At 38.7% G+C, this 24,381-nt stretch overlaps 1 protein-coding gene and 1 long non-coding RNA gene across 3 annotated transcripts; both read left to right on the plus strand.

Annotated features, from left to right (window-relative positions):
• The first annotated feature begins 974 nt into the window (after window positions 1-974).
• On the plus strand, window positions 975-18,249 carry LOC119789768. Its single transcript, XM_038294845.1, has 6 exons — window positions 975-1,047; window positions 3,805-3,837; window positions 4,055-4,091; window positions 4,692-4,722; window positions 6,461-14,400; window positions 16,443-18,249. Exons 5-6 carry the CDS (start codon window positions 8,077-8,079, stop codon window positions 16,551-16,553), a joined length of 6,435 nt encoding a protein of 2,144 aa, XP_038150773.1. The 5' UTR covers window positions 975-1,047; window positions 3,805-3,837; window positions 4,055-4,091; window positions 4,692-4,722; window positions 6,461-8,076; the 3' UTR covers window positions 16,554-18,249.
• A 193-nt stretch (window positions 18,250-18,442) lies between these two features.
• LOC119789787 lies at window positions 18,443-20,081 on the plus strand. Of its 2 annotated transcripts, XR_005281635.1 has the most exons (4): window positions 18,443-19,587; window positions 19,666-19,791; window positions 19,871-19,942; window positions 20,032-20,081. It is a non-coding gene; the product is annotated as an uncharacterized LOC119789787 (long non-coding RNA). The 2 variants fall into 2 exon arrangements; XR_005281634.1 differs by having other exon boundaries at window positions 18,443-19,791.
• Window positions 20,082-24,381: the final 4,300 nt, after the last annotated feature.

Genomic DNA, 24,381 nt, shown 5'->3' on the forward strand with positions numbered 1-24,381 from the left:
AAAATTACAAATAAATCTGTCTAAATCAAAATGTCCCCCTTTTTTACATAGTCACTAAGGCAACATAATTAAAACATGAGAGCTGGTATAATCGTTCCTCAAAGATGCTGATTCACATGGTTAAGCATTCATATCAATATCTACTATAGGTTTTGATGTATTAACCATAGTTCAACACAAACTTTCGCGTATATTTTTCACTTTTTGCCAATTTCCCTCTTTTTCACAGAGTGCTGTGTCTTTTCAAAAACATTTTGAACAAAAACAGTCCTAAAGCTTCGTTCTCCAATCCATTATGAATTAAATGGAGCAAGAATTACATTGGTAAGACTTATTAAGACACAGTTACAGGCATTTGTTCGATACAACATCATGTAGGCTCATAAGGAAAATGCTGAGTTGCCCACAGCAGCCTGTATGAAAATCGGTGTCAATATTGATATAGTTCAGTTAAATTTTTATATTGAGATTAAATTATAGCCATTAAAAAACGTTCATAAATCTTAATCATTCTAATGAGCAGCCTGAAGTAGCCACACCAAAAATACACCTTTTATTGTCATTACACATGAATGAAAAATAAGTTCTTTTAATGAGGCATTCACGTTTATACGTCTGGTCAACTCCGTCTCACAGGTGAGAAGCTATTTGCCAGCTTTTGTTTTATTCTAAAGGCAAAGATGAAAAAAGTTTTATTGTAAAACATATAACACCCATGCTGTTCAAAGTTTACTCAGGAGACTCAATAAAAAGGAACAAAGTGCTTTGAGATGTGTGAAGAAATGATTTCTGAATGTTCAATTGAATAATTCAGATGAAATTAAGTAGAATTTAAGTAATAATTAATTAAGTAGAATCAAATTTAATAAATTAACTATCCTCAACATTTATATTTAAATAAAAATATAAATATGAAATAATATTAAAACTTAAGTATGAATGCTGCACCGAAAAGAACATTTCCGAATGTTCTTGAATGCCTCATCCTTTTCCCTTTGCTGTCCGACCTGGAGGAGATGCTGCCATTCAGCTCCATTCATCTGAAGGGTAAGTAGCTACGTTCGCTCTGTCTTATATAACATTAATATGAACGCTGGAATAAATGTGTTATATACAGAGCTATGTGTTTTTAAATACATGGGTTGTGAAATATAATTAGGGCTTAGAACCGCTGTTTAATAAAACTAGAAACGGCTATATGTCCCAACCTCTGAACTGGTTCTGACTGGTTTGCACCAGCATTAGCGGCGGTTCCTAACAGTTAAAGGCCAACCCTGTTCTGATAGCACACATTAGCGGATGTGGCTAACAGTTAATGCCCTAACCGGTTCTGATAGCACATATTAGCTGCTGTGGCTAACAGTTAATGCCCTACCCCGTTCTGATCAGTGATAGCACATATTAGCTGCTGTGGCTAACAGTTAATGCCCTATGGCTGCGGCTGACGGTCCAAGCCCGACCCGGTTCTGATAGGAAACAATAGCAGCTGAGGCTGATGATCAAAGCCCGACCCGGTTCTGATAGCACACCTTAGCGGCTGCGGCTGATGGTCCAAGCCCGACCCGGTTCTGATAGCACACATTAGGGGCTGCGGCTAACGGTTGAAGCCCAAACTGGTTACGATAGCACACATTAGCGGCTGCGGCTAACCGTCGGAGCCCAACCCGGTTCTGATAGCACACATTAGTGGCTTCGGCTGATGGTCCAAGCCCGACCCGGTTCTGATAGCACACATTAGCGGCTGCGGCTAACGGTCCAAGCCCGACCCGGTTCTGATAGCAAAAATTAGTGGCTTCGGCTAGCTGTCAAAGCCCAACCTGGTTTAATAGCACATCAGCGGCTGCCGCTAATGGTCCAAGCCCGACCCGGTTCTGATAGCACACATTAGGGGCTGCGGCTAACGGTTGAAGCCCAAACTGGTTACGATAGCACACATTAGCGGCTTCGGCTGATGGTCCAAGCCCGACCCGGTTCTGATAGCACACATCAGCGGCTGCCGCTAATGGTCCAAGCCTGACCCGGTTCTGATAGCACACATTAGGGGCTGCGGCTAACGGTTGAAGCCCAAACTGGTTACGATAGCACACATTAGCGGCTGCGGCTAACCGTCGGAGCCCAACCCGGTTCTGATAGCACACATTAGTGGCTGCGGCTAACGGTCCAAGCCCGACCCGGTTCTGATAGCACACATTAGCGGCTGCGGCTAACGGTCCAAGCCCGACCCGGTTCTGATAGCAAAAATTAGTGGCTTCGGCTAGCTGTCAAAGCCCGACCTGGTTTAATAGCACATCAGCGGCTGCCGCTAATGGTCCAAGCCCGACCCGGTTCTGATAGCACACATTAGGGGCTGCGGCTAACGGTTGAAGCCCAAACTGGTTACGATAGCACACATTAGCGGCTTCGGCTGATGGTCCAAGCCCGACCCGGTTCTGATAGCACACATCAGCGGCTGCCGCTAATGGTCCAAGCCCGACCCGGTTCTGATAGCACACATTAGGGGCTGCGGCTAACGGTTGAAGCCCAAACTGGTTACGATAGCACACATTAGCGGCTGCGGCTAACCGTCGGAGCCCAACCCGGTTCTGATAGCACACATTAGTGGCTTCGGCTGATGGTCCAAGCCCGACCCGGTTCTGATAGCACACATCAGCGGCTGCCGCTAATGGTCCAAGCCCGACCCGGTTCTGATAGCACACATTAGGGGGTGCGGCTAACGGTTGAAGCCCAAACCGGTTACGATAGCACACATTAGCGGCTGCGGCTAACCGTCGGAGCCCAACCCAGTTCTGATAGCACAAATTAGTGGCTTCGGCTGATGGTCCAAGCCCGACCCGGTTCTGATAGCACACATTAGCGGCTGCGGCTAACGGTCCAAGCCCGAACCGGTTCTGATAGCAAACATTAGCGGCTGCGGCTAACGGTCCAAGCCCGACCCGGTTCTGATAGCAAACGTTAGTGGCTGTGGCTAAAGGTTTTAAAAGCTAATTTATATTAATGTGTTTTCAATGCGGATTCAGAAAACGTTTCACTCATCACATCTAGAAATATGTTGTATTAATTTCTAGAACAGCCATCCAAGGTGGACCATCTATGTATAAAAAGTTGTCCCAGTGTCTGTGTTTATGATATGACATGATATGAAGTTGTTTTGCTTCAGGATTTGATTTATACGTTTTTATATCTTTTTGAAAATGCGTATCTATATTCGGTTAATAGCTTTCTTTTTTTCTATTTTGATAACCAGATGTTCTTTAGCTGATTTAATTGCAGCTATAAATTTGAAAACTGGATATCTTTAATATTGCTCTGAAGAAATATTTATGAAATAATGAGTCAGAAAATCAGACCTCTTTAGTAAGGGAGGCAACTATTGACTATTTTGCAAATCAATAAATCTGTTGATTATGTTTCTAATTATTAATCAGATAGTCAAAAGTTCCTTGAAGAAGACTTTTTATTTAATTAAACCAGATTACACTGAAACTTTCCACTCAAAGAGTTCTGAATAGAGCAAATTGATAAATGAAAATGTTTGTTTATACTTTTTTTTTACAGTCTTGGTATAATCCTGCTCTACATGGATTTCTCTGTCAGCTCAAGTCATGTTTTAGTTTCTATTCTCCAGTTAACGATTAATCGATTACTAAATTAGTTGACAAATATTTTAATAATTGAATAATCAAGATTAATCTGATTAATTGATTCAGCCCTAATCATGATAGCATAAATATTTAAGAAAAACTGCTTACAATGTTTATACAGTGTTTGTAGTATAAAAACTAATAAACTTGTTATTTTTTTCAGACTGAAATAACCTGCTGACCTCCTCTGTGTCTGGTAAGAACAGAGTTATTGTGAACCTTTTTAGAACTGTAATGTTGGTCTAGAACAGGGATCTGCAAAGAGCTTTTCTGAGTCCAACAAAATCTATACATAGACCTGCAAATGTTGAGTTTCTGGATAAAACAGCATTTGTCATCAATGTCAGTGCAAGTTTTTCTTTTTTCTGGGTTTACAGTGAAAACTGAAATGCTGTTTTTCTGATTTCTTGCAGACTAACCTCACATTGTTGTGAGCTCTGGCTCTGACTGGTAAGTTATTTTTATTTTTTTTGGGTAATGTACCGAGTACCTGGAGGACTGCACACAGCTCCTGACTGTATATCTAAATTAAATTCATAATATAATAGTCAAAGTAGTGATTGAATTGGGGAATTTAATAAAAAAAAAAAACAATTTTATTTTATTTTTTAAATAACCTGTTGGCCTCCTCCGCTAGAACAGGGTTCTGTAACCTTCATTATTGAAGAGGCTTTTATCAGTCCAACAAGACACACACTGATCTGCAAATGTTGAGTGTCTGGATAAAAGATAATAAACAATCTTATCCACTGATGCTCAAAACATTTAATTTATATCTCTTGCATTGATTGCAGTAATTATGTCTAAACTAGTCATTTTTGGCTCCTGTCTGTTTCTTCATAGACTTGTTTCTATTTTGTGCTAAAGACACATTCAATATTTTTCCTCATTAATTAGACTTAACAGAAATATTAGGAATAACCTGGTGATTTCCTTTCGTTTTTGTCCTTAGGTACAGCGCTAGGTGTGTAGGAGCGAGTAAAATGTGTTCTGGATTTCTGATGGTTTTTGGATCAGTCACTAATAAAATCTTTCTCCTCTTGCTCCCAGAGAGAACCGAACCGGATCTCCTGCTTTGCTGGTGAGTGGATTTTTAAATAAAACATGTATGTATGTATGTGTGTGTATATATATATATATATATATATATATATATATATATATATATATATATATATATATATATATATATATATATATATATATATATATACATATATCTACAGGGGTTGACGTTAGGGATTTTTAGCACTTGCACTTTCACATTTCATTTGCCCAGAAACAATTTTCACTTGCCCAGTATAATGTTTGATAAATATAGTTCAGTAATTTTTAAGTTTCCAGGTTCCTGGTGTGTATCTGCATGCGTCAGATAATGAACTCCAGCCTACATTACCGTGTTAACATGCTTTTCAATCCTTCCTGCACATTCTTTTTAAACTAAACTTTGCTTTAAACTGTTGTGTGCTTGGAAAAATATAAATTATAATGTTAAAAATATAAAAAAAACTTGACAGGTTAAAAACTTAAGATTAATCAGAAGACAGAAATCAATGTCACAAATGAATAACTTTTAATTTAGAGTCACAGTATGTTTATACAAGATAATACTATTAATATAATGTGACTTTTCTAGAGAATCATTATACATAATTATTGTATTCAGGGTTTCCACAGTCTGACATCATTTCAGAATTCCCTGACTTTTAACTGACTCAGGATTAGTTTTCCCTGACAAAATAAATGCAGCAACAAGACAATAATAATAGCATAACAGGTCACCAATCTAACATGTTTAGCTCTATAACATTTAAATGCACCTCTCCAATGTCTAAGAGAAAAAAATTTAATGAACATTTTTTAATGTATGACCTGCATCACTGTACAGAAGACTGATATATGATAGCCATATTTACACTGTGGGCATGGCATACAATTATGGCAATTTTCCTAATACCTGACCGCTAATTTTTAATCTAGGGTTATCTGGGGGGTGGGTGAAATGGGTGGAGGGAAAATTAGGTGGTGGGGGTGTTACTCTACTTTTTTTGCCTTGTTGTTTTTAAGCCTGCCAAGTCGTAAAAAATGTGTCTGATTCACGCAAATTCCCGGACAAAAATCACGCCATCTGGCCGAAAATCTTGCGACTTTTTCAAATCACGCGAGAATGTGTACAAAACAACAAAAATGGCGCCGGCAACGCTTGTGGGTCCTTTTTTAAGCGAATGTTGGTGATTTTAAAGTAATTTTGAGTAATTAATATTTTTTTTTTGTGATCATTGCACTTGCCCGGCGTGCAAATGCAATGAAATTTGTTCTCTCCCGACAATAAAAACTACCTGCCCCGGGAGATTGGGCAATGGTTAGAATCAAGCCCTGATTATATATATATATATATATATATATATATATATATATATATGCCTCTAAGAATGCTTGAATCTCCACTCTTAAAAAAGGTTCTATGAAAATACAGCTAGCAGCCAGTTCACACCAGCCATAGTTTATATTTCAGTTTTGTTCCTAAATTGTAGTCGCTAAACACCTGTTCATAATTTGGATCATTGAAATGAAATTGAGCTTAAGATTATTGAAATGATTGATGTTTTGATCTTCTTCTAATTCTCCAATCTTTATTATCCTTTCTTTCTCCTCCCTTCTGTCTTCCTCCTCTCACACCTTTCCAGCTCTTTTCTCCTCCTCTTGCTCCTTTTGAACTCTTTCCCCTCCTGTTTCCTGCTTTTCACTTTTTGTGCTCCTTTCTCTCCTTCCTTGTTTGATTATCACAAGTGTCTCACAGATGTCTATTTGTCTTACAGGTATTCTCCGGACCAGCCTCTTCTCACCACTATTGGACATTTTGTTTCGAGCTGTGTTTATCTTCCTTTTCCTGTTCCAACTAATCTGGAACCCCATTTACTGTGCATTATCCTATCCGTTTTCTTCAACTGTTTCCATAACCAGTTATCCCAATAGGTGTTCTGGTTTTCCTTAATTCATAAACCTGGTCTACAGGTGACCAGAGTTTACTTTCTCTCTTTTCTTTACAAACCTGGGTATTGGCAACCAGTGTTTACTGTCTCTCTTCTGACCTGTGTTTCCACTAGAAATTCTTCAAAATTGTTTCTGGCATTCAAGTTTTTCACAAATGGTTTCTGGAATTCAAGTTTTCACAAATGGTTTCATGGCACTAGTCTCTTTTGAGACCCCCTGTTTTCATGGCACTAGTCTCTTTTGAGACCCCCTGTTTTCATGGCACTAGTCTCTTTTGAGACTCCCTGATTTCATTGCAAAAAAATATCAATATCAAGTGAACAAGTGCTTGATTGGGGTTTTCATATTACCCTGCAACTTTCTAAACTGTTCGAGACCTCGAGAGATTCCTGCTCCACTGCTTTGGCTGAGGTACTGTATGCTGTGGATTTACCAAAGGTTTGTTGTTCCTGCTGAAATAAAAGCACATTGAAATAAAAGGAGACAAGTGTGTCTGTTTACTCTTTGACCTGATCAGAATCAGTCTACCCCAGACATATAATTCATTCCATTGATCAGAATCTGAGAATTTGACAGTTTCATCAATCTACTGGTTATTTTTGCTAGTTTTATTATAAGATATTCCTGTGTAATAATTTCTTTAAATCTTAATTTTTTAAAGAAACGTAATATACCGAATTTTGACTTTCTGACAGCTGCAGAAGCCAGTTAAAGCTGGGTTTCCTGTAAAATTTATTACTAAAACAATTCACTGTCAGCTTGTGGTTTTTTTTTTTTTTACATTATTTTAGAGCAGAGTGTATACATTGGTTAACTAAGAAAAAAATAGATATTGGTCAAGTCTTGATATTGCATCAAAAGATATCTGAGGCAAGTTTAAAATTCCAAGTTTGTGTATTTTATAAGCTCAGCAGTTCTAGGGTAACAACCTGACCAGAAGTGGACTCCAGCTACCAGAAGCGTCTCCTGCTGCGTTCCTGATCTTCATTAGAACATTTGAAGTAGTGTTTTCCACCTATATTAATATATTTTTGTGTGAAAGTAAAGGCTAACTGTAAATCCAGAAAGTGCATTGGGCTCATTTGTTTTCAGCACATTTCTGGATACGTTTCTTTTTTAATACAAGCTATAGTTCAGTAATATTAAAATATAAAAATCTGGTTTTGCATTTGTAAAAAGGTTTTTTTTTTTAAGTTAAGGTTTTACGGACTGGTAACTAAACCAAAGATTTAATATTGTAAGAGTGGTGAACTTAACCATTTCGTTGGAGAGATTTTTTCAGACTGTTCTTTAAAGTAGGTCTGACATCAGTTCTACAGTGTTGATAGTTTATTCTGACCTAAAAGATACTGATATTTTAAAACTGTAGTTAAAAGTGATTGTATAGTGTGTTGGTGTATTGAAACATTTACAGGTAAGCGTTGAGGTTTTGACAGTAACAATGCCTCGAAAGAATCAGCGCTCTCAGGCTCAGAAGCTCAGATGGAAGGAGAAAGAGAGTCAAAGTAAACAAATAGAAAATAGCAGCTCTCAGGACAACCTGGTGTTTGAGAAGGTATCGTGTGCCGATGTAAATGGAGGACCTCACAGTGATGTAGAGTGTTCAGCTGGACAGCAGGTAAACTGCAGTGATGTAGCACCTTCTGATGAGAGCATTGTCACAAAAGCTTTACAGAATGATGCAAAACAGGTTAAGCGGAAGGTTTCACAGGTGTCTTATGCTGATGTGGTGAAAAAAGCACGTGTTGATGCTGGAAAGTCTCATGAACATCAAGTAAATGTACCTCAGCCGTCAGAAACGCATGTCTGTGCCTCACGCAGTCAGGCTTCATTCAAATATGGGAAATCCAGGAACAGCCAGTGTGTTGCAAACAGTTTGGTATTTCTAGCATTTCTTCATGAGAATGAAAACATTGGCAGACTAGATCTTGACCTAGTTTTGGATAAAGGGGATGTTGTGTACAGACAAGCTCTACAAAGGTTTCCTAAGAGCGTCCACTTGGCAACCGATGAACTCCCACATGAAGTAATTGCACGCCGTGCAAAGTACCAGGTGGACATGATGCAGGCTCCTGTGTGTGGAAGCTTTGGAGGTGGAGCACGTTATCAGAGTCTGGAACAAGCACTGCGCCGTTTGTCATCAGGTATACAGTATGGGCTGCTGATCATGTCAGCGTTATGCATTGCTGTTTTCAGAAGCAGGTCTGGTCAGTATGGATTCTTTGACCCACACACAAGGAACAAGCATGGATTGCCAAGATCCAGTGTGTGTGAGTTTGGTACTGCTGTGATGCTGAAATTCACCAATTTGAGTGACATGATTCAGAGGATATCATTGATCTTCACAACGCTTGGCATAAATTTGTCATGTCCTTTTGAACTGCAGCCCCTGTCATTTTATAGTGTAAATGCATGCAACCAGAGAAATGTTTCAGACCCAGTAGGTACTTCCCGGCCAAATGAAGATATCATTGAACCAGACACACAAACATCTGGCAATCAGCGTGGCAACATTTTACCAGAAAGGTCAGATGGAACAGATGCTGTTCCACAAAGAGCTGAATCAAAATACCTTAAACATAATTTCCCTGGACATGATTCAAATTCCTCTACTGACGTTATGAACCCTGTTGTAAGTGCTCTTTCAGATGATGTAATCCAAGATGTTTCTGATAAGATCAAATTTATGTCACCTGCAACACAAGAAAATATGGCATTCCCTACTACAAGTGGAGAGAAAAAAGAAACTAGTGCTTTTCAAGAAATCTCTTCTAAACTGTCAAAGTATAATAAAAAAGAAAGAAAGAGAAAAATGAGACAAACTGTGACAGAAAAACAAAGCAAACGAAGAGAGAATCAAAAAAAGAAAGAAAGAGAAAACTATGCTTCTAACGAAAGCTACAGAGCAAAGAAAAGATCTTACTCAAGCAGTTATCAAAACCACCCTGATAATAAGCTTAAGCTAAACCTGTACACAAGAAAAAAATATAGAGAGAATGCTGAGTTTAGAGAGAAACAGAAATCATATATTAAAAAGTCATACAAGGACAATCCAACATTTAGAGAAAGACAAAAGGACTACATCAAGAGATCATATAAGCAAAATGAGACATTTAGAGAAAGACAAAAAATATATATTACAGATTCCTACAAGAATAATCCAACATTTAGACAGAGACAAAGATGTTATATTACTGAGATGTATTCCAAAAACACAGAATTCAGGCTGAAGCACAAACAGCTGATGAAAAAACGAATGAAAGAGATTTACCATAACAATTTTCGCTACCAGAGGAGGCATAACATCAGATGTGCAATGAACATTAAAGGAAAATACAGACAAATGAAAAGATACCATCAGAGAGAAACAGAAAACAAAGAAACACATATTCTACAAAATGTGACACCTGAGATCAGACTGATCAATGAAGCCATTTCAGTTTTTAGATTGAACATAAAAGCTGGTCCCACTTATGTCTGCACTGTGTGTCACAAGTCTTCATTCCCTAATCAAGTCAAACTCTGTACAAGGTCAAATTATGTTAAGAAACCAGATGTGGTAAGACAGTGTCTCACAGGAAAGTATGTCCATATTTGTAATGAGGGCTGCAGAAATGAACAGTGCGCATTTCCTGATGAGAGAAAGAAAGAGTGGATTTGTCACACCTGCCACAAACATCTGAAGAAAGGATGCATGCCACGCCTAGCAGCAGCGAACAAATTATGGTTGGCAGAGATTCCCTGTGTTCTTTCAGATTTAAATATCCTAGAAAGGCACCTTATTTCCAAAGTTATACCATTTGCTAAGATAGTCCCTCTCCCAAGGGGTAGACAACGACTGATAAGAGGAAACGTTGTGTGTGTTCCATCAGAGGTTGAAGAAACTGTTCATGCTTTACCCAGACTGAGGAGCGAGTCTCAGGTGTTGCGAGTGAAGTTAAAGCGGCGTTTGTGTTTTAGAGGTCATTCAGTTTTTCAGACAGTACAGTGGCCCAAGCTAATCTCTGCGTTACTGAAACTGAAGCGGATTCATCCAGAGTATAAAGACATAACTATCAGGGATGAAGCTGAGCTATGTGACCCCACACTTCCTGATGATGAGGATGATGACAGTGATGTAAGCATGGAGGATGATGACTATGGTGAGGAAGAGCTAATGGAAATTGACATTTTTGAGAGAAATGCTCAGTGTGAGAGAGAAAATGAGCCTGAAAGTGATCAGGACAGTGGATGTGAGCAACCACAACAACAGCAAAATGATGGAGAAGAGGGAGATATGCCCAATGGAGGATTTGCTCTAGAATCATGCCTTCAGCCTCTTGACATATCGGAAGAAATTCTCTGTTTCTCTGATGGTGCTTATTGTGTGGCCCCTGCAGAAAGAAATAATCCAGTCAGTTTTTTCAAGACCCCAAATTTGGAATCAATGTCATTTCCCGTACAGTTTCCAACTGGTGAGAATACTTTAGACCAAAAGAGACCTCTTAAAGTCACACCAAGTGGATATTTTAAGTCTCGTCTTTTTCATACAGATGATCGGTTTGCCAGAGACCCAAACTACTTGTTCTTTGCACAGTTTGTGACAGAGGTAAATCTGGCTAACAATAGCATGACCATACAGCTAAGAAAAGGTAAAACTAAGACCAGAGATGGGCGCAGAATAACCTCAAGCATGTTACAGGACAAACACGAGGTTGAGAAACTGGTGAGAAATAAAGATGCAGTCAGATTCATGCAGCCACTCAGAGGCACTCCAGCTTTCTGGGAGAAAACCAGAAAAGATCTGTTTGCCATGATCAGAGCATTGGGAAATCCTACATTTTTCCTCACTTTTTCAGCTGCTGAGTTCCGATGGCCTGAAGTCATTGAAGCAATAAAGAGACAACAAGGTGAGGAGGTTGATTTTGAGGCTCTTGATTGGACTGCAAAGTCTGAGATTCTGCGATCTAATCCTGTCACTTGCATGCGTATGTTTGATAAGCGAGTGGAGGCGCTTTACAGAGACTTGCTGCTGTCAGATGCTCAGCCTTTGGGGAGAGTGATTGATTTTTTCCACAGAGTGGAGTTTCAGCACAGAGGAAGCCCACACATCCATGGTCTGGTTTGGGTTGAGGGTGCTCCTGAGTTAGAGAAGTCAGATGATCAAACTGTGTGCGATTTTGTTGACAAATACATCTCAGCACAACTTCCTGACCCTGACACACAACCTGAACTTTACCAGAAAGTCAATGAACTTCAAAAGCACAGTAGGAACCACACGAGGTCTTGTTTCAAGAGTGTGAACTCTGGTTGTCGGTTTGGTTTTCCAAAGCCCCCTTGTACACGAACAATGATCTCCAGAGCCATTGGGGAGGAGGAAGAGGAAGATGACACTGAAAGTGCAAAGAACAAACTAAGACCTCTGATGCTGCTGCTGAATGAACCAGAAGTGGCGTCCATGAGTTTAGAGCAGATCCTTTCTCGATGCGAGTTGACACTTGCGGAGTATGAAGGTTGCCTTCACCGTATGAGCAAAAAAACTGCAATCTACCTGAAGCGCGATCCCAAAGACTGCTGGATAAATGGGTACAACGCACATCTGCTCAAAGCCTGGGACGCTAACATCGATGTGTCTTACATACTGAATGCTTACTCTTGTATACAGTATCTGACAAAATACATCACCAAGAAGGAAAGTGGTCTATCAGAGTACCTAAAAACAGTCATCGCCAGCTCAGACATGGACAGAGTTAACGAGTGTGATGAGATGAGAGCTGTCATGCAGGCTTATTCAAAAAAGAGGGAGGTTAGTGCTCAGGAGTGTGTGGCTCGTGCATGTGGACTAAAGATGAGAAGGTGTTCCCGCAGTGTCGTCTTCATCCCTACCGATGACAATCCTGTGGAAATGAGTCGCCCCATGTCATTCTTGGAGGACATGCCACCGGATTCTAGCAATGTCTGGATGAGCAGTTTGAGTGATAAATACAAAGCCAGACCTGAGACATCCGAGTATGAGGAGATGTGTTTAGCGGATTTTGCAGCTACCTGCAGGTTTGTGAGTTCAGACAAGGTCAACACTGATGGTGTCTTACCTCTTCTCAATCAGCTTGGATTTGTCCAGAGGCGGAAAAATTATAAGCCCTCCGTCATCAGATATTACAACTGTTCAAAGGAAAAAGATCCTGAGCAATTTTATGCCAGATTACTGAGAGTGTACCTTCCTCACAGATCTGAATTTGAAATTCGAAGCGTGCATTTTCCAACCTATGCATCCTTTTACAACTCTGCCTATGTCCAACTACCAGGTTCAAACAATCCTGAGAGTGTGAGAAGCATTGTTGAAAGAAACAGAGACAAATATGAGAAAAACACTGAGGATATTGAGAAAGCTCTCGAGGAGTTTGAGGATAACAGAGATCTTGTGATCGATGAATGGTGTAATCTTGCCCCTGAATCCGAAGTTGTGAGGTTGCAGTGTGATGATGAACTTCAGCCGCCAGAGCCAGACAATGAACAGGAAAATGTACCAGACTTTTGTCCTCAGTCTGCTCCTACCACAGAAATGAGAGCCTTTAAGGAACCCCCAGCTATGGATCCTGCTGTACTGAGACAGATGTATCAGAACCTGAACCAGAAGCAGGCCTGTGTGTTCTATGCAATCAGAGACTGGTGCATTAAACTTGTGAATGGTCAGAACCCCGATGCTTTTCACCTATTTGTGTCCGGAGGCGGAGGCGTGGGGAAGTCACAACTTATCCGATGCATCTACTCAGAGGCCCGTAAGATACTGAACAAGTTGCAGGTACTTTCAGAGGAGGCTGATATTTCTAGTCCAACTGTTTTGCTAACAGCTTTTACTGGAACTGCAGCTTTCAACATCTGTGGAACAACACTTCACTCTTTACTGAAGCTCCCACGCAGTCTGAAGCCACCGATTCAAGGACTTGGTAACCAGCTGGATGAACTCAGGTCGGAACTTTTCAACGCCCAAATCATCATTATCGATGAGATCTCAATGGTTTCTAAGCCCCTCTTTGCTTATGTGGATGCACGAATGAAACAGATCAAAGGTAATCAGAGACCGTTTGGTGGGATGTCCGTTTTGGCCGTCGGGGACTTCTTTCAGTTACCTCCTGTGCGACAGTCTAAGCCTCTCTGTGTGCACGATCCGACTGACATTGACCTTTGGCAGGAGCATTTTCAGATGGTCACTCTGACTGAGATAATGAGACAGAAAGATGATGTTGTCTTTGCAGAGATGCTGAACAGGATTCGAGTGAAAGAAAAGACTGATGAGCTGTCCCAGGCTGACAGAGATTTGTTGTCACAGCGCATTACAGAACCAGCCCTTTGTCCCACTGAGGTACTGCATATTTTTCCAACTAATAAGTTGGTTGACGAACACAACTCTGCAACACTGACTTTGTTACATTCCAACATAATCACTATTGATGCAGATGACTTTCAGAAAGATCCACGTACAGGCAGAATGGTACGGAGAGAAAAACCATGTAAGGGAGGCAGAAATGATTTGGCTGACACTCTGAAATTAGCCGAAAGCTCACGCGTTATGCTTACTAGAAACATTGATGTACAAAATGGTCTGGTTAATGGTGCCTTTGGTACACTAACATCTTTTGTCACTTCTGAGGGTGATCAAAGCATCTCTAAGCTGGGCCTGACAATGGATCATCAGAAAGGTGTGACCAGAAACCAAAGTGGACCTGCAGAAACTGCCAATCTGGTTTACGTCGAGAGAGCAGAGGAGAATCTAAAGAACGGAGTGGTACGTAGACAATTTCCAGTGAAGCTGGCTTTCGCGTGCACTGTTCATAAAACCCAGGGCCTCACAACACATGCAGCTGTGGTGTCACTGCAGAAAATCTTTGAACCAGGTATGGCTTACAGGTGCTGGTCATAAAATTAGAATATCATGAAAAAGTAGATTGATTTCAGTAATTCCATTTAAAAAGTGAAACTTGTATATTATATTCATACATTACATACAAACTCATATATTTCAGATGTTTATTTTGTTTAATTTTGATGATTACAAATGACAACAAATGAAAATCTCAAATTCATCATATCAGAAAATTAGAATATTGTGAAAAGGTTCAAAATTGATGGCCCCTGGTGCCACACTCTAATCAGCTAATTAACTCAAACCACCTGCAAAAGCCTTTAAATGGTCTTTCAGTCTAGTTCTATAGGCTACACAATCATGGGGAAGACTGCTGACTTGACAGTTGTCCAAAAGACGACCATCGACACCTTGCACAAGGAGGGCAAGACACAAAAGGTCATCGCTAAAGAGGCTGGCTGTTCACAGAGCTCAGTGTCCAAGCACATTAATAGAGAGGCGAAGGGAAGGAAAAGGTGTGGTCGAAAAAAGTGTACAAGCAAGAGAGATAACCGCACCCTGGAGAGGATTGTGAAACAAAACCCATTCAAAAATGTGGGGGAGATTCACAAAGAGTGGACTGCAGCTGGAGTGAGTGCTTCAAGAACCACCACAAACAGACGTATGAAAGACATGGGTTTCTGCTGTCGCATTCCTTGTGTCAAGCCACTCTTGAACCACAGACAGCGTCAGAAGCGTCTTGCCTGGGCTAAAGAGAAACAGGACTGGACTGCTGGTGAGTGGTCCAAAGTCATGTTCTCTGATGAAAGTAAATTTTGCATTTCCTTTGGAAATCAAGGTCCCAGAGTCTGGAGGAAAAGAAGAGAGGCACTTCATCCACGTTGCTTGAAGTCCAGTGTAAAGTTTCCACAGTCAGTGATGGTTTGGGGTGCCATGTCATCTGCTGGTGTTGGTCCATTGTGTTTTCTGAGGTCCAGGGTCAACGCAGCCACATACCAGGAAGTTTTAGAGCACTTCATGCTTCCTGCAGCTGACCAACTTTTTGGAGATGCAGATTTCATTTTCCAACAGGACTTGGCACCTGCACACAGTGCCAAAGCTACCAGTACCTGGTTGAAGGACCATGGTATCCCTGTTCTTAATTGGCCAGCAAACTCTCCTGACCTTAACCCCATAGAAAATCTATGGGGTATTGTGAAGAAGAAGATGCAATACACCAGACCCAACAATTCAGAAGAGCTAAAAGCCACTATTAGAGCAACCTGGGCTATCATAACACCTGAGCAGTGCCACAGACTGATCGACTCCATGCCACGCCGCATTGCTGCAGTAATACAGGCCAAAGGAGGCCCAACTAAATACTGAGTGCTGTACATGCTCATACTTTTCATGTTCATACTTTTCAGTTGGCCAACATTTCTATAAATCCTTTGTTTTTATTGGTCTTCAGTAATATTCTAATTTTCTGATATGATGAATTTGAGATTTTCATTTGTTGTCATTTGTAATCATCAAAATTAAACAAAATAAACATCTGAAATATATGAGTTTGTATGTAATGTATGAATATAATATACAAGTTTCACTTTTTAAATAGAATTACTGAAATCAATCAATCTACTTTTTCATGATATTCTAATTTTATGACCAGCACCTGTATGTAGCTCTTAGCAGGGTGACGTCTCTCAGTGGGCTGTATCTACTGGACTTGAATGAAAGGAAAATATTTGCCAATCCTGAAGTCTCTACAGCTCTCCAGACGATGAAACAAGCCAACATGGATCACATGATGCCTCTTCTTCTGGTTAAGGAACTAGTAGACAGGTCTGACACTCTTACCCTTGTTCATCACAACACAGAGGGACTTCAAGCTCACATTGATGACATTCAGAAACATCATGAGTTGTGTCTGGCAGACGTGTTGTGTTTTACTGAAACTCATCTGAAAGGCTCTTTTGTTGCAGACGATCTTCATCTGGATGGTTACAACATGTTCAAACGCAACAGACATGCATCCTACACTAACTTTCCTCAGATGGCCAGCAAAGGTGGTGGTGGGGTTGCTGTTTATGTGAGAAACAACTTTCAGGTGCGTGAAAGACAGTATTTGACCAATGTGATTGATCTTGAGTATGTTGCTTTGAAGGTTGAGGCTCCCTTCAGTGCAGTGATTGCAGCTGTGTACAGACCACCTGACTACAGCCTAAAACCATTCCTTCAAAATCTGGTAAGCCTTCTGGATGCCCTCGAGATGTTAGACTGTCACCCTGTCATTGTTTGTGGAGACTTTAATGAAAACCAGTTATCCAGGTCATCAAAGCCAATTTTGGAGCTGTTTCGGTCTCGAGGATTTGTACAGTTGATTTCTTCCCCCACGACAGAGAAACTCACACAACTTGATTTGATATTCATTTCTCAGCCACAGCAGTGTCTCCATTCAGGTGTCATGAGAACCTACTACAGTTACCACAACCCAGTGTTCTGTGTCCTGTCCGGCAGTGAACCATGAAGAGGTCGTGAGTGTAAACAAACATAAACAATGTAAAGTATGTTAATCAGTTGCATCCTTTTTTCAGACCAAAAAAAGTTTTAAACGGTGTGTTTGATCCCGAGATGTGAACCATAGAAATCTTATAAGCAAATCTGTTGACATCATGCCAGTGGTTTCAGATAATAATGAAAACTATAAATGGTTTTTTGTGTATATTTACTTTTAGGTTGACAGCTGAGTTCTCTGTTTCAGTTGTTGTACTACTTACCCCAAAACAGATCATGTCTGCTTTTATAATGACTGAATTTTGTTATTCTAACTTTGGAAAAATTCACCTCTGCATTTGATCTGTCCCCTTGGGGAGAGGTGGGCAAGGGCGATGCCTAAACACTAGGCTGACACTGTCCCTTATACGCCCTACCCATTCCCCCACTTATATATGAGTTTAAGAAATCACTTCGTTTTCTTATTCAATACTTGGATTAAATTGAGGATCTTGTTTTTTCCAAAACATACATTTAACCTAACATTAATATGAACAAGATATTTTTAATTAATAAATTTTCAGATTTATAATTTTTTTGGATTGAACTTTGACTTGTACAACTTTTATCAGATAATTTGATTTCATACACATTAAAGCACATCAAGAAAACTATTTAAATATGCGTAGAACAGAAATACATCTTTCTAAACAAGTCGTGGCCTGTGCATTTATCGGGGTGGGTCGGGTCAGGGTTGATAAATGCACAGGCCGCAAGTCTGAGCAGCTTTTAAAAACATTGACCAAAGAGAGATATAAACTAGATATTTGGATCTTGTGTCAACATACCAAAGAGAACCTACCAAAGCTACCACAACCCAGTGTTCTGTCCAGTGAAACATGAAGAGGCTGGTGAGTCTAAAAAACAATCTAAAAAAAATCTAATACCTACAAAATAGTTTTTAGAAGGTTTGAATGAACAGTTTGAAGCACAATATTTGAAGTATTCTTTCCAACTGCATTTACCCCAAAACAGATAATGTCTGCATTTAATAGTAAAACTAATAATGGAATTTTGTTAATCTCACTTTGGAAAAATTCATCTCTGCATTTGATCTGTCCCCTTGGGGAGAAGTGGGCAAGGGCGATGCCTAAACACTAGGCTGACACTGTCCCTTATACGCCCTACCCATTCCCCCACTTATATATGAGTTTAAGAAATCACTTTGTTTTCTTATTCAATACTTGGATTAAATTGAGGATCTTGTTTTTCCCAAACATACATTTAACCTAACATTGATATAAACTAGATATTTTTGATTTCTTATTTTTTGGATTTATAATTTTTTTGGATTGAACTTTGACTTGTACAACTTTTATCAGATAATTTGATTTCATACACATTAAAGCACATCAAGAAAACTATTTAAATATAGTAGAACAGAAATACATCTTTCTAAACAAGTTGTGGCCTGTGCATTTATCGGGGTGGGTCGGGTCAGGGTTGATAAATGCACAGGCCGCAAGTCTGAGCAGCTTTTGAAAACATTGACCAAAGAGAGATATAAACTAGCATGTCTGCATTTAATAAAAGTAATACTTGAATTTCATTAATCTCACATTGGAAAAATTCACCTCTGCATTTGATCTGTCCCCTTGGGGAGAAGTGGGCAAGGGCAATGCCTAAACACTAGGCTATAACTTTGAAAACATCTGGGGGCCTAGTGCAATGTCTAAACACTAGGCTGCCACTGTCCCTTATACGCCCTACTCATTCCCCCATTTATATATGAAATCACTTTTAATTTCTTATTCAATACTTGGATTAATTTCAGGATCTTGTTTTTTTTCTAAACATACATTTAACTTAACATTGATATAAACTAGATATTTTTGATTTCTTATTTTTTGGATTTAATATTTTTATGGATTAAACTTTGACTAGTACAACTTTTATCAGATAATTTGATTTCATACACATAAAGGCACATCAAGAAAACTAGAAAGGTGTATTTCTGTTCTATATAGTAGAACAGAAATACACCTTTCTAAACAAGTTGTGGCCTGTGCATTTATCGGGGTGGGTCGGGTCAGGGTTGATAAATGCACAGGCCACAAGTCTATCAGATTAACTCTGAGCAGCTTTTGGAGAGCTGCTCAGAGTTAATTATGAAAACATTAGGAAGCCTGTACACTATGTAAAACAAAGGCTTCCTGATGTACCAATAAGAAATACCAGCTGATACCCCACTGGGGTGGAGGGCATAGTGGGTTGGGGGTGGGATGGTTAATGAAAGAACTATAATTCTGTTTTATCTAGAATTGTTCAGGTGTGTTTTCTTCAGACAAGAGACCTGTGCTCCTGTGTACTCCATCACAACATTCTCTACCAACTTCAGCAAACCCTACTTCAACATCGTCCCAACTACAACAAGTTTCAAATCAAAACAGAACAGAAAAATAGAACTTCCAGCATCCTCATGTCTCAGTCTTTCCTCCCAGCAAAAGATTAAAAGCGTCCAGTCAGCGCCCAGCTCACCACCTGCTGGACTTAAGAAAGAAAAAAACACATCCTTGCACGGTTCCTTCTGCTGGATCAGATGGAGATATGTCTTCTTGCTCCAAGTGACAAAAGGTAGAGGTGATCTTAAATCCATGTTCACTTCTTTACTCTGACTGTGCTGTGATATTCATGACTAATCTCTTTTTACAGATAACAGTTTCTAAGCCACAGCTTGGCCTTCCTCTGCCCTCCTCTATGCATCCTTCAAGCTTAGGTGTCCACAGCTTGTAGACTTATCAACATCTACAAGTTAAACCTGCCTCAGTGCTGTTGAAGGTACATACTTATTGTGCATTACATATCATTGTTTAAGGTTAAAGGTTATTACAATGTTTACTTTGAATTGCTTTCTCAGGATCAATTTCCCCTTCATGTCTGCATGCAACCACCTTCCCTCTCCAGCAGTGATGGACTGCTGCTGACACAGGTTGGTAATCAGATACTGCAGCTGGTAAGAAACTGACAAAGAACTGCTACCTTTGTCCAACAGACTTTCTGTCCTGTATGCACCACCAGGTTTTCCAACTGAGGTCCAGAAGTAAACAAAAAAATACAACTTTGATTTATTTTATTTTTTTTTTTTGATTTTTTGATATACTCTAATAATCCCAGAGGGAAATTACTTCTCTGCATTTAACCCATCCCCTTGGGGAGCAGTGAGCTGCCATTGTGAGGCGCCCGGGGAGCAGTGTGAGGTTAAGGGTCTTGCTCAGGGACCCAGGGTGGCAGTCTGTGGGGAGTGGGGGATCGAACTCACAATCTCAGGATTGAAAGCCCTATGCCCTAACCACATTTACTCTGCTTTACTGCTGAAGACCTCCAGCCATCTTTACAAATCTGCAGCAAATGGTGCGGAGGTAAAAGAGAGCTTTTTGACAAGCAGGTGGTGCAGTGGTTAACGCACATGACCCGTGTAAGGAGGCCTTAGTCCTCAATGCAGACAACAACGGTTCGAATCTGGCCTGTGGTCCTTTCCTGCATGTCTCCCCCCTCTCATACCCCCTTTCCTGCAGCCTGATGTTGGAAAAATGCTCAGAGGTCTTGCAGCAGTGCTGGAATGCCAGAGGATGAGTACAAATGCATGTGGATGTTGCCAGGGGCTATTTTAGAGAATGCACTATGAGCACTGATACTGTTAAAGTTTGCTCTTATACTGTTTTTCACACACACCTAAATTCAAGAATGTGTGTGTTTAGTCATAGTGACAGACAGTTTTGTTTTGTTTTTTATTTCTCAAATTCACATTAATTGAAAATAAGTATATTGCAAGTGTCCAGCTTTTCAATGTACAGCATTTACAGCAAACATTTTATCAAAGTTAAACCTCAAACCTCAAAAAAACCAGGAAGTTATATATGCTGAAGCCAAAAAGTATTAGTCACATACCTGGTCTCCTCCAAGGTTTAATATAGTTGAAATTATACTCGGAATAGGATTCGCACATATGTGTTTCAAAACAGTAATTTGAAAGAGCTATAATTGCTCCTGCTATGTTTAAAAAACAATGTTATATTATGACACATCTGTGTGAATTCTGTTTCAGTTTGGGGTATCAGCTGGTATTTTAATAGAAAGGTTTTCCACATTGTGTAGCTCAAGAAGGCTAATATAAAACCCAGTGCAAAGACATGAACCCTGAACCTAGTGCTCATAAATGTTCAAGGAATGACCGCCACTAATGCTAAATCCGAACAAATGTTATAAAGTAAGTGTTCCTGTGTTTGTATTTCTGCACAATGACTAAGATATTTAGGACAGACCAAATTACAATGAATTTACAGTTTAAATATGATTTTCATTCAGTCCAAAATATAGGTGGACATATGAATATTGAATAGCCTTGAACTAAGCACCATGTGAAAAGCCTTTGGAAACAGAGTTTTTAATATTGTGTTAAACTTTTCTACAAAAGTTAATAAAATAACCTTGTTTAAACTGTGCCATAAACTAATTGTGATAATAAAAATGAAATTTACGTTTCCCAAAATGCTTCTTTGCAATGGGATCACAGAAAACTCTAAATTAATTGTTTGTTGCTTTTTTTTTTCTCAATTAACCTTTTCAGAGATGTTTGTTATATAATTGGAAACATAGTTTAAATTTATTATAATAAAATTAATTTATGTAAATTTGTTAGATTGTCTTTGTTAGTTTTTTTTTCTCTTAAATTTGTTTTTAAAAAATCACATATTTATTTTAAACAGTTGTGTTGCTGGATTGATGTGAATTTTCATCTTTGCAATAAGTTATTTTTCTTTATAAAACCATCCTTTCTTTCTAAATTCATTAAAATACATTTCTGAATATTATATTAATCATTTATATGATTATTCTTTTATGTTTTTTTTTCTTAAAATTGTTTTTTAAAAATTCACATATTTATTTGAGCAGACGTGCTGCTGGATTGATGACTTTTCATCTTTGCAATGTGTTTTATTTTTTATAAAACCATGCTTTCTTTCTATATTCATTAAAATAAGTTTCTGAATATTACATTAATAATTTATATGACACAGAGTACATGTCAGACTTAATACTACTACAGCAATAGTTTCAAGGTATTGCTTTATTGTATATCTCGTACCGTGTCTTTCGGTTGTGCTGTTCTTTTGTCATCTCATTGCAGGTGATGAAGCAGACTAGAAATGTTTTTTCATTATCTCCACTTTCTTTCATCTTTTTTTTTCTTTTTCCTTTTCTTCTTCTGTTTTTCTGCTCTGTTTACATTGCAGTGTCCATATAAACTGTAAAACTCCCTGCATAATTATAATAAAGCAATTTGTATGCATGAAACAAGTGGAGCTATATGGCAATTGCCGTACTGCTACACTTGTGAAAGTAAAATCTGTTGGGCTCTTTTTGGCATCAAGACAATTATTCTTATTGCCACATTGCCAGACAGGACACTGTAAAAAAAAATCATAATAATTTAGATGATTATTCTTTTATGTTTTTTTTTTCTTAATTTTTTTTTTTTTAAATTCACATATTTATTTGAGCAGATGTGCTGCTGGATTGATGTGAATTTTCGTCTTTGCAATGCATTTTATTCTTTATAAAACCATGCTTATTTTCTAAATTCATTAGAATAAGTTTCTGAATATTATATCAATAATTTATATGATTATTCTTTTATGGTTTTTTTCTTGAAATTGTTTTTTAAAAATTCACATATTTATTTGAGCAGATGTGTTGCTGGATTGATGTGAACTTTCATGTTTGAAATATGTTTTTTCTTTATAAAACCATCTTTCCAAATTATTGAAATAAATTTCTGAATATTATATTAATAATTAATATGATTATTATAACAAATTATAGTTTGTGCAAGTTATTGTGCTATTAATGCATTCTAAACTAATTTTTCATGCTTTAGTAAAATGTTTTTGTTTTGTTTTTAATAAAATATGAAACATAATTGAAGAGATTATATTTGTATTTTTTGCATCTTATGTCAATGTTTTGCAATAAACCCCTGTAGCTATTTCAAAGAAGTGAACTCAAGTTAAATGTCAACTTTTTTAAACTTCATATATTAAAAAGTTAAATAAATGTCCAGCTGCATCTTAAATCGTAATTTCAATTGGTTTTAAAAGGTTTAGTTTTGCCACTTCACACAGGACAGATCCTTTGTTATTTTCTTTCCACTTTAAATTGTTCTCCTGATTGTATGTATCTGTTTTAATTGTTAGAACTTGGTTCTACTGATTAATTTTTTTATGGAAACACTTCATGTTTTCCGTTAAAATTGCAGCTTTTAAGATGAGTCTGTTTGTGCCATTTTACTGCCAAATGATTCTACCCTATAGAATCTTCAGATGATTCAATTGTTTTCTGCAGTTTGAAGTTTCTGATGACTTCCTATCACATTTTTATATGTTCTTCGGGTCATTTCAGCTTATTTCATTCAGCAGAAGCATTCCCACTTTGATGTTTCTCCGAAACAGCTTTTTCTAGTTCTTTTTTATTTAATGCATGCATCACAGTTAACATGGACATTTTTACACTTGCAGATAGAAATTTTGCCACTTTAATTTCTTGACTATGTAGCAGTTTCTATACATGCTCCAGTCACAATTGATACAATTTATTGATTTCTGCTTGTGTGACATGTTTGGATTTGAAAACAAAATGTGATGGTCTAATTTTTCTTAGGCAGTTGAGGCTGTACAGCAGGATTGTCAATTTATTCACCTCCAGCGCAGCAGCACCTGCCTGATGCAGCCGTGGACGCACCTGGTGGTCACGTCAGTCAAAATGAAAGCATCAAAACCTCTTAATACCTGTTGGTCTTAACTATAAGTTCACCAAGCAAACATAGCCAACTATCCTGACAGGAACCTTTGAGTAGTTCGTGCTAACAAGCTGTGACCACATTTCTGCAGGTAAGAGGGTTATTCAAGGTTAAGCCGTTTACGCGTCTTGAGGCTTAAGAGCTGCTGCCCGTAACGCTTCCATGTTAAAGTGATGGAGCGGCTGCCTGACTCAGGACGGGGGGGGGAAATGTAGGTTTTTTTTTGATTTTCCTGCTTTTGCCTGAAGCGCAGTGAGCCTTACAGTATGTATATCAGCTTGATAAACTTAAAAGTAGCTGCGTCAACAGCTTAGCAATTTAGAACGAGGCAGGTGGGGAATTTCCCCCATATGTACTGCAACAGATAATCAGAAGAAAGTAAAAAATAGGAAAATATAAAATATTGAAGGCTCTGTTCCATGCCCCCTCCCTCCCCCATCCAGGGCCTGGGAGATGGCATGCAATCACGTAACCATACTGTACACTGCTATCAACTTTGTAGGCTAAAAACATTGTCACAGGTCACGTGTAAGTCACATGATAAAATGTCTGTCATGCATCTTGTACTTAAA

Source organism: Cyprinodon tularosa, unplaced genomic scaffold (genome assembly GCF_016077235.1).
Source record: "Cyprinodon tularosa strain WSP-4 unplaced genomic scaffold, ASM1607723v1 ctg347, whole genome shotgun sequence".
Taxonomy (NCBI): domain Eukaryota; kingdom Metazoa; phylum Chordata; class Actinopteri; order Cyprinodontiformes; family Cyprinodontidae; genus Cyprinodon; species Cyprinodon tularosa.

What these genes read in the sequence shown, in the direction of transcription:
- LOC119789768 (XM_038294845.1), top strand. Translation starts at nt 8,077, where the DNA reads ATGCCTCGAAAGAATCAGCGCTCTCAGGCTCAGAAGCTCAGATGGAAG. An exon ending in AGAATCTAAAGAACGGAGTG is followed by an intron (nt 14,401 to 16,442) that starts GTACGTAGACAA and finishes CTTTTGTTGCAG; the next exon opens with ACGATCTTCATCTGGATGGT.